The following is a 17653-nucleotide window of genomic DNA, read 5'->3' as shown; positions in this document are numbered from 1 at the left end:
AAAGTACATTTATATTTAAACGCAGAGACTTTTTCCACTGTAATGATTACCTTTTTATTCTATAAGAATATTTATTCTATGAAAATATTATAGAGAGAACCAAGATGTTATGTCACTTACGGATTACGGATCTATAATTCTTAAAACTGGAACACAAAATTACTAAGTATTGTTGTTGGGATATACATATTTGCTTGTTTGGTTTACCAAGATATACAGACTTGCACAAATTTATACCACAAATTATCTAGCTTATATGTCAAAATCAAAACCAAACACATAATATTCTCTATTCGAGTAGGCCCTTAAAAGCACTTTTGAATCGTTATTAAACATTGTTAAATTACATGTAAAGCTACCACCAGTTCGAAATGTAGATTCTACGTAGAACCGACAAGAAACTCAGTAGTGAGATACTTTTTTTCCACCATTTTAACTATTTTTAGAAATCGATAAGTTCTAGGTCCACGCTTTTTTATCTTTAATATAATCTTGTATTGAGTAAATGTAAAAATAAAAAGTAATGATTTTTCCTTGTGATATGAGCTTTAAATATTTTAATAGACAATCTTATTTTAGAAACGAATAATCATCTTTGAATATTTTATAAAAACAGTTATACAATTGATTTCTTTTTTAAATTACGATTTTCTTTACCTCTTCTGTGCCTCATCGATCTTATGATACCCCTGAACCATGGCCTAAGGTCCTGAGAACTAAACTCCCGCCGAGGATTGTTCTCACGACCTTAGGCCATTCCCGAACCAATTAGTAAGTTAATTACGTTTAAAAATTAAAAAAAAAAATGAATCTAACTTTAGAAACGTCTATTCCCTTACTCTCATAATATGATGTGACGACAAATACGACATGTTCGGAAAGGGTGTAGGGGCAGGACTAACGATTTTACGTGCTCGAGGCACACGAGACTTCCACTCCGGGACGCACGTGCCCGTACTTTATAGTAAATAAAAATGAATCATTGTATTAATAATTTAACCAAAATGGTCCAATTGTTACGGTTAAAACATGTAAATCCTTACTGATTTTGGCCTCTAACGGGTGATGGAAAAACTAACACCATCGCCCCAAATGAAGTAAAAGCATTATCCCAGCTGTGAGTCATTTACAGGCTCGTACTTATAATTATGATTAAGATTTATTTTTTTCATACAATTCCGTACTTTTACACACGAACGAGTTTAACGGTTGATTAGTCTACAGTTGTGTATTCTTCCTTCGAACGTCAAATCAATAATGAGAGAAGACATTATATTTTAAACATATTTTTAATTAGTGTTGGTTACAATAACGGATGTATTTAATGGTTGAGTTACTTATTAAGGAAGGCGAAATATCTGCTAATGGCAGCCAGGAAAGACAAAATTGTTGACTGTAACGCAGTTTCCTGTGCCTGTATAATGTGCGTAACAAACGTTATTAGATTTATTTTAGAAAGTTTCCTGTAAAAAAATATTGAAGAAGGTTTGGAGCATAATCCACCACGCTGCTCCAACGCGGATTGGTGGAATACACATGTGGCAGAATTTCCTTGAAATTGGACACATGCAGGTTTCCTCACGATGTTTTCCTTCACCGCCAAGCACGAGATGAATTATATACACAAATTAAGCACATGAAAATTCAGTGGTGCCAGCTTGGATGTGAACCCAAAATCATCGGTTAAGATGACATCATTCTAACCACTGGGCCATCTCACCTTTTAATTAACAGTTTCTTTTTAATTACTACTCGCTTAGGTTTTAAGCGACACCGTCCGGGGGACGGTGATCAAGGTGCAGGCCCAGATGAAGTATCTGGGCCTCATCCTGGACGGTCGATGGAGCTTCGGGCAGCATTTTGTCCATCTCGGCCCGAGGCTCATCAACGCCGCCGCCGCTCTCGGCCGCCTCCTTCCGAATGTGGGGGGGCCGGGATCGCTATGCCGGCGTCTATATTCCGGTGTAGTGAGGTCGATGGCGCTGTACGGTGCCCCGATCTGGGTCGACGCCCTCACCGCTGACAACCGGGCCCTGCTGCGTAAGCCGCAGAGGGTCATAGCGGTGAGAGGCATCAGAGGGTACCGTACGGTGTCGTGGGCTGCGGCGACACTTCTCGCGGGCGATCCGCCCTGGGAGCTCCAGGCGGAGGTGCTCGCGGAAGTGTACCGGTTCCGGGTCGAGGCGAGGAACCGCGGCGACCGTCCAGGGTCGGCGGAGGTCGGGCGGATCAGGGCTCTAGCCCAGCGAGCCCTGATCGCCCGATGGCAGGAGGATCTGGGGTCACCCACGGCGGGCCTGGCGTCAGTGGAGGCGATCCGGCCCCACTTGAGTCGCTGGGTCGAGAGGAAGAAGGGCACACTCACCTTCAGGATGACGCAGGTACTTACCGGGCACGGATGCTTCGGTAAGTACCTGCACGGGATAGCGCGGCGGGAGGTGTCACCCTCCTGCCACGAGTGTGGTGCGCCAGTCGACACGGCGCACCACACCCTGAGTGAGTGTGCTGCGTGGGGGCCCCAGAGGCACACCCTTGCGGCGACTATGGGCGGAGACCTCTCGCTGCCGAGCATCGTCAACGAAATGCTCGGTAGTGAGACGTGTAGGTCGGAGATGCGCTCCTTCTGCGAAAGCGTGATGTCGCAGAAGGAAGCCGCGGAGCGGGAGCGGGAAGAGGATGCCGCTGCAGACCCGCTCCGCCGAAGACGACCTGGGAGGAGGAAGAAGCGCTACGCGCACCTTCTCCCCCCGCCTCAATAGGCGTCGCAGGGACTAGGGGGGGTCTCAGTACCCCGAGAACCCCCTCTAGGTTTTGGAGGCCCGCATAGGCGGGCCGACCGTCAGGGCGTCACGGTAGCATGCGCAAGCGATCCCGTGGCGCTCGCCGAAAGACGGAGAGGGTACCGCTGGTTTTTTAGTGGGTAAACCCGGCGTACCTGGGCGCACTCGGCGTCCAGGGCTCCGGGGAGTCCCACACACCCCCCCACCTTCCATCACGTGGGGGAAGCGCGTAACGCGTTTTTCCAGCGAGAAAAAAAAAAAAAAAGGTTTTAAGCGACTAAATAGTAGTCTATATAAAAAACCAGCCTCGAATTATGTAATAGTCCTGACATAAATACATACAGATGCATACAAGTTAGCTAGTATATCTGATATATTGCTAGACGCAAACCAAAAGTTCGTTGCAACCGATGTAGTACTTTAATTGAGTTACAATTAAAGCAAAGAGCATAATTGGGATATCATGGCTAGGAATGAACATATTATATTTATTACATAAAGACTGTAGGTCTTATTTTTCATCTTCCACAAGATTCATTCACGGAGGCATTGGTAAGATATAAGCAAGGTTATCAATTAACAAGCAATAATGCTTATTCTGACACCAAATATATGCAATTGTTTTACATAATAGGCCATCGCACTTAAATCTAAGCCAAACTGGTGACAGGTGTTGACAGCTGTAGTTGTATGCTAACTGCATACAACTACAGCTGTATCTATTTAAAATACCATTATTCTAAAAGAAAATTTTATGAAAATATGCGACCCTAAGTGTCCTTCTTTTGCTTCAGTAAATAGAATAAAAAAGGCACATTATTTATAAATTTATAAATAGCTATAATGCATTATAGAACTGATTGACATTCTTGATTAACATATTTTTATTTATAGTACAGCGTTGCTAACGGCAGCTTCGTAATTTATTCGCAAATCCATTATCATAGATTATTCAAGCTCTTCACTAATTATATCGTGTGAATTCGATATCAAATGTGGTTTTTTGGCTTTTCGTTCTTTAGTGGTTCAAATAGGCGATAGTGCTATACGATTATTTAAACAAAATAATTTAATATTTTTGCTTTATTGAATTCGACGACATAATATAGAATAATAAATTAATCTAATTAGACTTATTACAGTACACTTAATCAATGGTGAGCGAGGATATATCCCTGAGCGGGTGCAGCGTGGTGGGAAGGTGCGGAGTTACTGACTACAGCGTTGAAACCGTTGTGTGCGTCAGCGGTGTACTGAACTGTGCGCACAGAGCCGTCAGCTTCGACCAGAGAGTACTCGCCGTGCACGGCATCGCCGTCGCGGCTCTCGTGTTGAGACTTGTTGTCACCAGTGTGTCCGTCAGCTACGGAGTATGAGAAGTCGTATTTGGGGTGAGCGTATTCCTCTTCATGGGCAGATACGATTCTGTGCGCGGGAGCAGCATAGTGAGCTACAGGGGCAGCAGCGTAATGGGCAACGGGAGCGGCAGCGTAGTGGGCGACGGGTGCGGTAGCGTAATGAGCCACGGGTGTGGCAGCGTAGTGGGCAATAGTGGCATGAGGTTGATCATGACGTTGAATAGTTTGCGAAGATACAGCGGCGGCAGAAGAGTAGTGCACGGGAGACGCCTGATAGGCCACAGGAGCAGCGTGGTATGCAACTGGAGCGGCAGAAATAGCGTGGTTCTGATCGTGGCGCACTATACTTTGTGAAGAAACAGCAGCGGCTGAAGAATATTGAGGCTGGTGGGGTAGGAGACCAGCCGCAGCCACAGCTAACACAGCGCTCAAAGCGAATACCTGTAAATAACAAAACAATAGATTATGTTCGAGTGAATTATATAACCAATTAAATCAATTATTATTGATTAAATTGTTTGCAATACATACTTTGGAGAACATATTGCTTTATTTCTAGAACACGAGTGATATATTACGGTTTTTAAAATGTGCTTATATAGTAACCGTTTTTTGGATGCAGTAAGGTCAACCGGCTGAAACTGGAATCTAGTTTCAAAGTGATAATGTATACTTTTACTTTCTTATTGTCCTTTATAGTATGATTTTAATAAAATACTTTAACATAATTGTAATAAAGAATTGTTTGAAGGAGAAAATGCCACAATGACAAATGTTCCGAAATTATATAATTCACATTTAATTAGTAATTACAAAGAAAGCTACTGAGCTACTGACTTTCCAGCTGGTTATTCTCAGTATATATTTCACGGTATAGTTAATTTTTGATTATTTTATTATTTCGATATTGAATTATTATTATTATTATTAATTAGTTATGATATTTTATAAATCGAATTATATTGTTAAATTTAAATGTAAACTGAGGTATTATTATAATAATGTTTTGGTAGCCAACTTAACTAACGCATTGCATTACTGTAATTTTATTTATTTATTATTTATTTATTTAAAAGACACACCATCGGCATATACACAATAAAATAGTAGTTAATAAAAGAACAACAGACTCATTCTGTGTGGTACACCATTACAGGCGTGTACGACACTTGCTACAATAATAATATCAAATAAAAAAATAAAAAAAATAAATAAATAAAATGTTAGATGGAAATCCGAAAGTAACACATTAATAAAACGACATTTAAAATTATAAAAGTCTTATTATATTATTTTCTAGGCGACTAATTGCAGCTAAAATAAAAGTATTAGTAAAATAACTAGACGGAAATTAATTATAATGATAACAATTGTATTAGGTGGATGGAGTATTAGGTGGTGGCAGCTATTTTAATGATAGCGAATATACACGTAAATTGAAAACATAGCTGAGGTACTAAATAGTAGTTTGGTGACAAATATTATTGGAGGGATGGCGTAGAGATATATTTAAAACGCAATTAGCAATTATCATATTGGTTAGGTCAAGTAAGTAAAATGTCGCAAAATTCATGTTTTTTAGAACTTTTTAATATTTACTTTCCGTTTAATTAATTTTTCTATAGAACTTCAATTCCATATATGCTTAAAAGTTTATTAACCACTTTCTATCTGATACAAATTTAAGCTCAAGAAAAAATTTTCTTACCAAAACTAAACTTAAATTTTGTAGCAACTTTTAACTCATTTCAATAATTCTTCATACCTATTAGAAGTATTCTTAAATATAATTTTTACTATACCCCAAACCAGGCTACATCATCGCTGCCTTAAAGACATTCTATTATAAAACTTAAACGAAAATTTTAAACTTATTTTAGAGATAAAAATCTTGGATCATGTTGACTTTGAAGAGGTCATGTATAAAACTCAATCACTGAGTCGACGATAATTGGATTAAAAAACGGACCTCTATGCTTAATTCAGCGTAAAACACACATATTAATAACATAGGCAATATTTTAAAATATAAAATAAAAATGTTTAAATTAAGAAATATTGATATGTTCAATTTCAACTCAGATTATTTTCATTATGAGGCATTTTAAAGTATAATAATTTCCGTTGATCTTTGACCTCGTGAAGTAAAAGCAGCGCTTTGGTATTTTTATTTCGTATTACAGTTACTACCAAAATTTGTTGCAGTATGAATATGTTAATTTAAATACATGTTTTTTATAGTATGAGTAAATGGGATGCATGGTAGAAAGATGAGCACACAGTGATATAGAGCAGTAATTTTTATTTTTGTTGTCATTTTTACCAACCGAAAACCATATGTATATAGATATGGAATGTTAATAACTCTTAAAAAAATAAAACAATTTAATTATAAAAAAAAAAACAGTAAATATTGCAGAGGTATCGTCTATCATCAAACGAAACCTGTCACCAAAAGGTTGCAAATTTGGTCGTCTACCTTCTAAAATAAATTAAAATTGAATGTATCACGATTTCAATTTTATACCATAAACCACGCCGCTTTGCATTCGAGGTATGAAATAATATTATTATTTTATATTCGTTACTTATGTATATTTGCTTCTGAAAAATATGAAACAAGCAAAGTACCTATAGTTTAAATTAATATTTTAATGCTATCGCTTTTCAACCATTCATGACTGACTCTACGTGTGTGTCATGCGATTGAATCAGATAATTTAATTATTTTTGACAACTATTAAATCAATAACTTTATTTGTCCAATGGTACGGATGCACTCAGTCATAATTTCGTACTTCAGTCCGCACAGTCTGATGAAATTTATATCATCAGTGATAAATTGAATAATTTAGACACTATTTCACACTTTATTCAATTAAATAATAAATAATTCAATCAGCCGAAATTGTTTATTTCAAATGAATTTCAATCGATCACTTAAACCCATAAATGCACCATTGAAATTTGATGTGCTTAATTTGTGTTTTAGAGCAGTGGTACATTTCCAGATTGTTATTTTAATTTACTCTTAATTGAAAAAAGTCTATAATTAAACACATTAAATTTTTAACATTTATATTCTAATTTTTCTATTTAATAAGTTATGTACTTAACATAAGCAATTTATATTCAAATATTTTTATGATTGATTGTTACTCGAAATAAATTAAATTGGACTTTAATCACAAGTAATTTAAACATATACAGTCTTAATTTTTTTTTAATATTTAGTTCATTCATTAATGAAATAAAAGAGATAAATTCGAATTCGTAACTATTTTAATTTTTTCATAATTTGTTTTAATTATTATTTACAATTATTTTCAAACAACATAACACAAATAAATAATTAAATATAGTATAAAATTATTAGTGATGGGCTAAAATATGTCCATGAGCGGGCGCAGCGTGGTGGGATGGTGCGGAGTTGCTGACCACGGCGTTGAAGCCGTTGTGTTCATCAGCGGTGTATTGAACCGTGCGCACAGAGCCATCAGCTTCGACCAGAGAGTACTCGCCGTGCACGGCATCACCGTCGCGGCTCTCGTGTTGAGACTTGTTGTCACCAGTGTGTCCGTCAGCTACTGAGTATGAAAAGTCGTATTTGGGATGAGCGTATTCCTCTTCATGGGCCGATACGATTCTGTGTGCGGGAGCAGCATAGTGAGCTACAGGTGCAGCAGCGTAGTGAGATATAGGTGCAGCAGCGTAGTGAGATATAGGTGCAGCAGCGTAGTGAGATATAGGTGCAGCAGCGTAGTGGGCAACAGTAGCTTGTGTCTGATCATGGCGCTGGATGCTTTGTGAAGATACAGCTGCTGCTGATGAGTAGTGTACTGGAGAAGCCTGGTAGCCTACGGGAGATGCATGGTAGGCAATGGGAGATGAACCTACACCGTGCTGCTGATCATGACGCACAATGCTCTGCGAGGATACGGCAGTTGCTGAAGAGTAGTGGGCTTGGGGCAGGAGGCCAGCAGTAACCGCTGATAGCACAGCGCTCAAGGCGAAAATCTGCAAATGAGAAATCGTTTAGTTAAATGATGCACATTATGTAAAACATAAAGTTAAAAAATTCAGATAATAATAATAATTTAATATCACTATAATTACATACTTTGTAGAACATATTGCTTTTTTTTCCAAAATACAACTGATACAATGTGGTTAATTGTTGGCCCTTATATAGTTATATTATTATGACCACAGTAAGGTCGTCTGGCCAAAATTGGACTAAGAGTGTTGTAACATTAATATGAGATTGTGCTTTCTTTTAAGGCCTTAGTCTTAAAAAGTACTAATATCGTCCTTATTTATTTAATAGATAAGTTCTAAAATCAAATATGAATTTATCTAAATAATCACATATCAGAAGAATGTTGTTAATTATTATAGTGGTTCTTTGTTTTTACTAATAGATTAATTTATTCGTTCACCTTTATATTATATTAAGTACATGTATATGACTATTGTATTTAACTATTTTGAGGATTATAGATTTAATTGCAATGTTATTAAAAATATTGACTTTATGGTTGGACTAGATAAATTCAACCCACTCAAAATCAAATCTGGCGCTAATCACTTAGTGTTTTTACTCGGTAGTTATTGTTGTATTCTGGTTTAAAGAGTGCCAATGTATTATGGATATAAGAGATGTCATTTGGGCTTCGAAGTGAGTGAACCATCTGCGAGTGGTTAATATTTGCTGCAAGCTCAATGACTTTGCGCGATGGTGACCACTTACCATTAGGTGGCCCATTTGCTAGTCCGTCAATCGATTATAAATGATACAAATAAATAAATAAAAAGTGAGAAATAATTACAACACCATCTACCAATTTAATATAATATCCAGCACGATTACAAAAAAATGTTAAGCAGAAATATTGGAATTGAATATTGGATAAAATAATAACATTCGAATTAATTAATTTATAACTAAATAAATAAAATGTTCAATTTCTAGCTTATCAGATATCCATTACTTCTATATGGCAATGATAAAATAGTACAGGTGAGTCAATTCAGTACCTTTTTCTCTGTTTCTTAAGCCTGTCCTTCTCTGGTCTGAGCTGTTTATTTCCAAACCAGTGGTTTCTACCGCTGGTTTTGACAGCGAAAGCGAATACATCTTTCCTGGGGCATTAATCTCTATAATAAGTTTCATCAGCTATTTTTAACTTGGCCTCTTAAAAAATTTAAAACTCAAATAAAAATAAAACTTTGACATTGATTTCTAAGCAGGACATATAAAAAACTAGGAGAACAGCAATTCACCCACTGATTGGAATTGAATTGTACAAACTTATTTTTGTAACCATCACAATGCAATCAATGCAATCTCTCTATTATGAAGAAAGTTTTTATATCATCCTTGAGAACTGAGATGTTAGGTCCTTTGTGCCTGCAGATACACTGGCTAATTCAACCTTCAAACTGTAACATAACAATATTAGGTATTGCTGCTTGCTGGTAGAATCTATGATAAGTGAATGCTACCTACCCAGGTTGGCTTCCAGAAAGCTCTACCAACACGTAAACGACCGAGAAGCGAGTGTAACGCTTCTATGATTGAAAATATTTTTGTCTTTGTCTTTGAAAAAAAAGAGCTATAGTGTTGTCAGTTAAATAAGAGAAATAAAAATATTTTCGAAACATGCAAATTCGTATACGAATTATAAATTATTATGGTTGAAATGTCACCTAGGAGCAAACACTATTTTATACATAAATAGACAAAGAAAAAATTGTTCAGCACGTTTTTTTTTTGTTTTGTTGATATTTACGAACTTTAGTTATTTAGTAAAAAAAATGTAGAAATTCTGAGACTGGTACAGTTTAATTACTTTCATCGATCTCAAGCAGTTATTATGAATAATATCCTAGATACAGTCACTAATTTGTCACATTTTTATACATTCATTATTATGTATATGATCGGAGTGAACTTAGTGTATTTTTTTCGTTCAAAATAAATATCTCTGAGATGTGATCCAATCATAAGAATCATCTTTCATTAGAATCCGTCTAGACTTTAGAAAGTGATTATTAAATATCAAGATAAAATATACTTTTTTTTTACTTTTACATTAATATTAAAAAAATAATATTTAAATTTCATCATTGGCTTAATCTCTACCTATATTATTTACGCCGGAAAGGCCGTGACCTCCTTCTGTGAGACCCTCATAATCCAGAAAGAGACGGCGGAGCGGGAACGGGAAAGAGCCGATCCCACTGAGTGAATACGACGAAGGTGTCGTCTCAGCACTCACAAAGGCCTGAAGCCCGGGACTTAAAAAAAAGGGTAACCCTGGGGCCGAGTATGCGTGAGGTGGTTGCCTCACATATCCCAATTCATACGGCCCTGAGAAAGACTTCAGCTGGAATTGCCGCGTGCTTCCGCAAGCACTAGCAAGGAATGCGGGGGTTGAGATCACCTTCGCTCACTGAGCCTTCATCGAGCCACGAGCGGGCACTGCACGAGAGGAGCCACAGATGCGTTACATCGACACGATACCGAAGCCTCTCCAATCCATGTCGAAGAAGGCCACGTAGTGGTTATAGTGGGTAGGATTTCCGCCCAAGTACCTTTCTGAAAGTTTCAACTGCGTAAAAAAAAACAAGTCACTACTTATAAGGTTGCTGTCTGGTTTAAAACCAGGGTCGGGCCATTAAAAGTGAAGTAAAGCCGGTACATTCTTGTGGTTCTCTCACAATAATATTCTTTATCCGTGCACACGATATGAGTTATTTGCAAAAATTTAATTCATCAAATGTATAAGTTAGTCTTTAAATTAGTTGATATAAAGTTCAAGCTGGTATTAACTACAGATTGTATTATGATAAATATATATATTCATACTGAGTAACCTCACTATGTTTATATAAAATAACATATTATGTTTACCAACAGGAGGCAACGACATGATTATAAAACAGCAGGCTTTTATTTATTTATTCTGAAAACAAAACTACAATGAACCAACTAACCAGTTAAAGGAAAGCATGGACAAAACATTAACAACTAAATTAAATAATATTGAAAGACTATAAGATCACTACTTTATATAAAAATGAATAGATAATTCAATCAAATCTACTAAAATAAGATTATTGCATATTCATAAAACTTTAAATATATTAAGAGAGATTAACTTGGGAATTTTTCACTGGTAATCACTGGGTGTGGTATCAAAGTTAGTCCTTCTATTTACGGGGTTTTTTTGTCCAAGGACAAAAAGTTTTTTGGGCATTTTTACACAGGCTTGAATTGGATAAAAACGTATTTAAAAAAGACAAAATAGTCAGTTGAAAATTCTATGTCTCGTATTTAAAAATACATTCTAATAATAATTAAATAACTAATTAATTAATTCAGTCGATTAAATCAATGGTGTGCGAGGATATGCGCTGGCGCAAGAATAGCGAGTTTGGCAGGAGCAAAGAGTAAATTCGAATTTAAAATAACTTTATTTTTTGAATTATTATTTACAATTATTTTCAAACGACAAAATATAAATAAATAATTAAATATAACATAAAATTATTAATGATGGGCTAGAATATGTCCCTGAGCGGGCGCAGCGTGGTGGGAAGGTGCGGAGTTGCTGACCACGGCGTTGAAACCGTTGTGTGCGTCAGCGGTGTACTGAACTGTACGCACAGAGCCGTCAGCTTCAACCAGAGAGTACTCGCCGTGCACGGCGTCACCGTCGCGGCTCTCGTGTTGAGACTTGTTGTCACCGGTGTGTCCGTCAGCTACAGAGTATGAGAAGTCGTATTTAGGGTGAGCGTATTCCTCCTCGTGGGCAGACACGATTTTGTGTACTGGAGCAGCGTAGTGAGCAACGGGGGCAGCAGCGTAGTGAGCTACTGGTGCAGCAGCGTAGTGAGCTACAGGTGCAGCAGCGTAGTGGGCTACTGGGGCAGTGGCGTAGTGGGCAACAGGTGCAGCAGCGTAGTGGGTAACAGCTCCATGGGCCTGGTCATGGCGCTGGATGCTTTGGGAAGACACAGCTGCGGCGGAGGAGTAGTGAACGGGGGAAGTTTGGTAGGCCACGGGTGCAGCGTGGTATGCAACGGGTGCAGCGTGGTAGGCTACAGGAGCGGCAGCCACGATCTTAGCAGCCACAGCGTGGGGCTGGTCGTGACGCACAATGCTTTGTGATGAGACAGCAGCAGCTGAGGAGTAGTGAGGCTCAGCCAAGAGTCCAGCCGAAGCTACCGCCAACACAGCGCTCAAAGAGAGTACCTATAAAAACATAAAATTCAATATTTATACTTGATTGCTTAAAAAAAAAACTTATTTCATGTTGAAACCATTTAAGCATTATATATTTATTTTGTTTTTAATTCATGACACGATTATTATCATGGATTTAAGTTTTATTTTGATCTTTCACTGAGACTTACTTTGGTGAACATGATTGCTTTGTATGATGTGTACAACTGATACATTTCACATATTTGTGGCCGCTTATATAGTGATCTGATTCTGCGTATGTCAAGGTCAACCGGGCTTAAACTGGACACTTAAGGTTTCATTCAACTATTTCGTGTCTCTTGTTCCTTATACTTTCTTATTAAAATCATATGATTTTATCATCGAATAAAGACCAACTATTGTTAAAGTGCAGCATATTATTACACAATACAATGACAGAGTAATATTATTAATAATAATACAGATAGAATATAGAAGTGTATAAAAAAACAAAAAATCAACGTATCTTAATAATAGACATGTTCGATTTTCAAATAATCAGAGTAAGAAGAATGTTATGAAAAGTTTTACGACTTTAGACACGTCATACGTTCATAACGTAAAAGGCTCGTAAATTTTATGAATGAACAAGATGAATATTCATAATTGTAATATATTTAAATCGATAGACAATTATATTACTTTATTTTTTTATATTCTATTTTACGTATATGGCAATATTGATATGATAGATCTTTGTGTGTATCTGAAATACATTACAATATTTATCTTCGGTAAGTAAGGACTCGACCATATTTTGTTCTCAATGGCGTAGGAATGAAAAATATAACTTATTAAATTAAAAAATTATATATCTTAATCATTATAAATTGAAGTTTTTTTACGTGTATAAGGTACATTGATAATAAATAAACAAATAAGTTTATTTAAAAGATAATATTTTTATATCGTAATAACAAATGAACACATTTAACTTAAACTTAACTAAAGAATTAAGTCTTTTTTACTCCGGAACATTTACGCGAAATCGCATATAGATTCTTATATTTTATAAAAGTAAATATTAATAATATAATCTATATTTATTATAATATATTCATAATAATAAATCAATTATGATTTTTAATTTTAATCCCAGTTGATTTATTGTAATCATTTTATTAATACAGTAAAATAATAAGTTAAATTATATAAAAAAAAATAGTTAAATTACAAGGTGAAGTTTTAATATTCAAGGCTGGATTTAAATAAATATTTAAGTTTACTGAGAAACAATTAAAAATAAATCATAATAACCATTATGATAAGAAAGTATTTTTTTTTTTAATATTGCATTATGGTACAGCGAATTATAACCAAGTTTTAAGGTCACGGATAACTACCACATATTTAGCCGGTTCGAATCTTTCATGTTGCATTACACATTGAAATTTATTCGTACTACGAATATCAAATGTGGTACAAATTACGAAAAAAGGCGTAAAACAGCAATATATTCAATAAATGTAACAATAAACTTAATGTTTTTAACTAAGAAATAAGATAATCTTCTAGTTAGGAATAAAATATTAACAAATGACTAAAAATGTATGTTATTTCAAATAATTATCAAAAGAATTTAATCCCAATACGCTTTTTAGATTTTCATATGTGTTCTTAGAATATTTTCACGATACACCTGTTTTATTTGTAGTTTATTTTAGTTGTATTTTTTGTAGCCTGTTATTTTTTTATGTTTTAGGTAGGTAGATGATATTATTGGTACAATTATTATCGCTTAATAAAATATATATTTTTTTTATAATAGTAATAATATTTGTTCAAATTATAGATAAGAAAGACCCAGTGTCTTACAATCTAAATAAGTAAATCTTATAAAAATCTTTAGCAAATATCCTTATGTTAAATATATTGATTTATATTATTCCTTGTTTGAAATAATATATATTAATAGTTTATAAGTAAAATATTGTTTTATCCCGATTTAAAACGCCAATTCTTACAACATGGACGGTAGAACTGCCGGAGGCATTGGCCTCCAAAAGATTGTTCGCGTATCAACAACTTGTCTCGACTTAAAAAGCGACTCATTTAAAAAAGATTAGTTTTCGTAACAATAACTACATATATCCGACAATATTATATAACACATTCGATTAAGTATGTATGTGCATAATTCAGACGAAATTATTTATGCAATGTATAGAAAATATTTGTTACGTTTTCCTGTTAAGAATTTTAATACCAATGTATGATTTATATTGAATTGGTTTTGTTCATAAAAAAAAAAACACTTTAATACTGTTTTATATTTCAAAATCACTTTCTAATGAATAGAATGACTAGTATAAGAATGATGTTCATTTGATTTGTAATAATTATATAAAATGAGCAATTATTTATAGTATTTAGCAGTTAAGTGTTCTCGTCTGTACGTATGTGTACTGCTTATACATATATACGTATAGCATTTTGAAATAATGGTCTAAATTCCTTAAAGGCCGGCGACGCACCTGCAAGCCCCCCGGTGTTGCAGATGTCCATGAGCGGTGGTAATCACTTCCCATCAGGTGAGCCTCCTGTTCGTTTGCCCCCAATAACATAAAAAAAAATTTAAGCTATATGTGTTTTCAACAATATGCCTTTAAAGAAATTTGTATTTTTTTATATTTTTATTAATATTAAATGTAACTTATTAACAATCATAATATGAAAGTTTCATATCAATGAAATTAAAAGTATTGCGTGAATCCATATAGAAAAACATACTAACTTATCGCTTCATATCATTATGATACCTTAAATTAAAATATTTAAGTGTAAAAGTTAATTTTCGCAACATTTATTAAGCGATTGAATGCTGATAAAAGTTTGATTTATTTATCGATATAAACTTAGGTAGTTGCGTACCTATGTTGACACCTAAATTGCTTAACATGTGCCATTTTATTATTGTTTTTAATACCTAGATATTAAAAAAAAAACGCAATTAAAATGTTTTATTTAACATTTATTATGTACACACATTTCTTTCGACTAATTAAGTCGATAATGGGTCCATTTGTATGTATTCTAATAATTATAAGAATAACTCGTGATGACTTAGTAGATATTAATAGCACACTCGTAGGACACATAGCTCAAAAGAAGGTTTTACTACTCGCGGTTTTGATTACCAGGAAGTACCATGATATTTTTCACGCTTAATTTTTATTTATCCTTTTTTGGTTTTGAATCGAGAGAAAGGTACATAAATGGTCGTCTGTTTAATGTTTATTTAGAAACCCGCAGCGATGATTCGGTACTGCTGATGAGTAAGCTCCAAATATTATTCCTAAAATCAGAGAAGTAATGGCGGTGTCATATTAATTATATTTTCGCTAGGTGCTAGGCTACAAATGAATAATAATGTTTGAGGGCCATATTAACACACGGTCTTGAATAATGAAGTCTCCGGAGATATGTTGGATATCTAAGTGGATTTTATAATGAACAAAGGGATATTCGACGTGAAGCCACTATTTTGTTTCTACCATAGCACCCTTAGTCTACGGGCTCAATATAAAAGCCAAACGATGAATTCATTTGAGATAGCATTTTAACTTCGTCAATTTACACTGCTATGTTTGATGCCATAAGTTTTCAACTGGCACATCTTACCTGCCGTGATATCCGGTGCTGAAAGATGAGCCTAAACTGTGGACATACGCTTTGAAATCGACATTTTTAAATATAAGAAAATAACCTAGATAAACGAACCGGGAGAGACGCCTTCGTCTAGCTTCGCCTGGACTGTGATTGGCTAAATTTTGATAATAAATATTGTGTTTAAAAAAGTCAAATTAATAGTAATTATTATATATATCAAAACAATAAATTAAAAAAAAAAAAACAAATAAACTTTTTTTAAATGTCGGGTGCATCACAACAAGCATTTGGAATATAAATTGAGTTAAAAATGAATTTATTCTATATCTATTTATTTATTATTATATATATATATATATGAATCGAAACCAAACGCAGAAAAAATTGTTTTCCAGATATATAAACAAATTAAATTCTTAAAACAAACGAATAATTACTCCACTTATCATCTATATAATAATTTATTGGGCAATACAAGGCATATAACTGAATACAAGTATATTAATGTAATTTAACATGATAAATAAATCTATTAAGTATCAAAGCTACAAATTATTTCAAATGTATAATGTCATCATGACGATCTGATATGAAACGCAGTAATTAAAGTTAACATACATTACATTCCAACCGACAACGGTCCCCCTTTTTTAATCTTGCTTATAATTTATTATACAAAAGCCTTAACTGTCATTATTTTTTGTATATACATATATCATGTGTATACATTTAATATATTCAGATAAGAATAAACTATGTACGCGCAGAACGACCTCGTTTACTTTGACATTGAATATACAGATAAAACTACGCCATCCCACACTCTGACCACCTAACTTATTATGGCTTCAATGATATATCATAAAACATTATAGGTAATTTAATTTCCGAACAACCATTCGATATCATCATGACATTCATACTTTATCTAAAACAATACATCTGTTGTTGTTTTGTTTCAACAATAGCGAATCATTATATAGTATTGTATATGATGTCATTGGTTTTGAAATAAACACATTCGAGTGCTATCAAAACATCGAAGTAATTAACAGCTATTATTGCCATCGTGAAGGAAATGGGTGAAAGGTCTGATTGATACAGGACGTACTCCGGAAGCAAAAAGAACAATTAGTCTACATAACTTAACATAATAATTGTTATATAAGATCGAATTTCTCTTTGTGATTAGTGTACGTGTATATAAGTGATGTTTATTAGTATTCGACAACACTTTTGATCTGCCTATCGAGCTTTGACAATATGTATTTTCGTGTAAGTAAAAATTTGATTTCTTTTTTATTTATATATGTTGCTAGCATTTTTGAGATAAAAAAACTAAGAACTATGATTAGTAATAGTGTATAATTATATGTTTTTGCATCTACTGAAGATTAACTTATATTGCAGATTTTAATAGGAATATCAGCGCTTACGTTCTGTGCAGGCGATTCTTCAAACCACGCGATATCTTCTGTCAACTTCCACCGAGATGATGTACCGCTTTCATATCAATATTCATATATACACATATATTCAACAGAGAAACCGAACAGCAAGAAAAATCAAGCTTACAGAAATATACAATACGCTCCTTTAAGTCAAAACCAAAACGATGACCAAAAATATGACCC

At 34.6% G+C, this 17653-nt stretch overlaps 3 protein-coding genes across 3 annotated transcripts; all 3 read right to left on the bottom strand.

The window, feature by feature from the left end:
- Positions 1-3855: 3855 nt before the first annotated feature.
- On the bottom strand, positions 3856-4681 carry LOC125064038 (cuticle protein 8-like). Its single transcript, XM_047670812.1, has 2 exons — positions 4670-4681; positions 3856-4579 (listed from the first exon to the last, which is right to left on the bottom strand). Exons 1-2 carry the CDS (start codon positions 4679-4681, stop codon positions 3932-3934), a joined length of 660 nt encoding a protein of 219 aa, XP_047526768.1. The 3' UTR covers positions 3856-3931.
- Positions 4682-7510: 2829 nt separating this feature from the next.
- Positions 7511-8270, bottom strand: LOC125064377 (cuticle protein 7-like). Its single transcript, XM_047671365.1, has 3 exons — positions 8259-8270; positions 7996-8155; positions 7511-7809 (listed from the first exon to the last, which is right to left on the bottom strand). The coding sequence occupies exons 1-3, from the start codon at positions 8268-8270 to the stop codon at positions 7511-7513; spliced, it is 471 nt and encodes a 156-aa protein (XP_047527321.1).
- A 3403-nt stretch (positions 8271-11673) lies between these two features.
- Positions 11674-12571, bottom strand: LOC125064035 (cuticle protein 19-like). Its single transcript, XM_047670808.1, has 2 exons — positions 12560-12571; positions 11674-12398 (listed from the first exon to the last, which is right to left on the bottom strand). The coding sequence occupies exons 1-2, from the start codon at positions 12569-12571 to the stop codon at positions 11694-11696; spliced, it is 717 nt and encodes a 238-aa protein (XP_047526764.1). The 3' UTR covers positions 11674-11693.
- Positions 12572-17653: the final 5082 nt, after the last annotated feature.

The sequence above is a fragment of the Vanessa atalanta genome, chromosome 5, assembly GCF_905147765.1.
Source record: "Vanessa atalanta chromosome 5, ilVanAtal1.2, whole genome shotgun sequence".
Classification (NCBI taxonomy): Eukaryota; Metazoa; Arthropoda; class Insecta; order Lepidoptera; family Nymphalidae; genus Vanessa; species Vanessa atalanta.
Note: the sequence above shows the minus strand (reverse complement) of the source record. Positions and strands in the feature narration are given on the sequence as shown.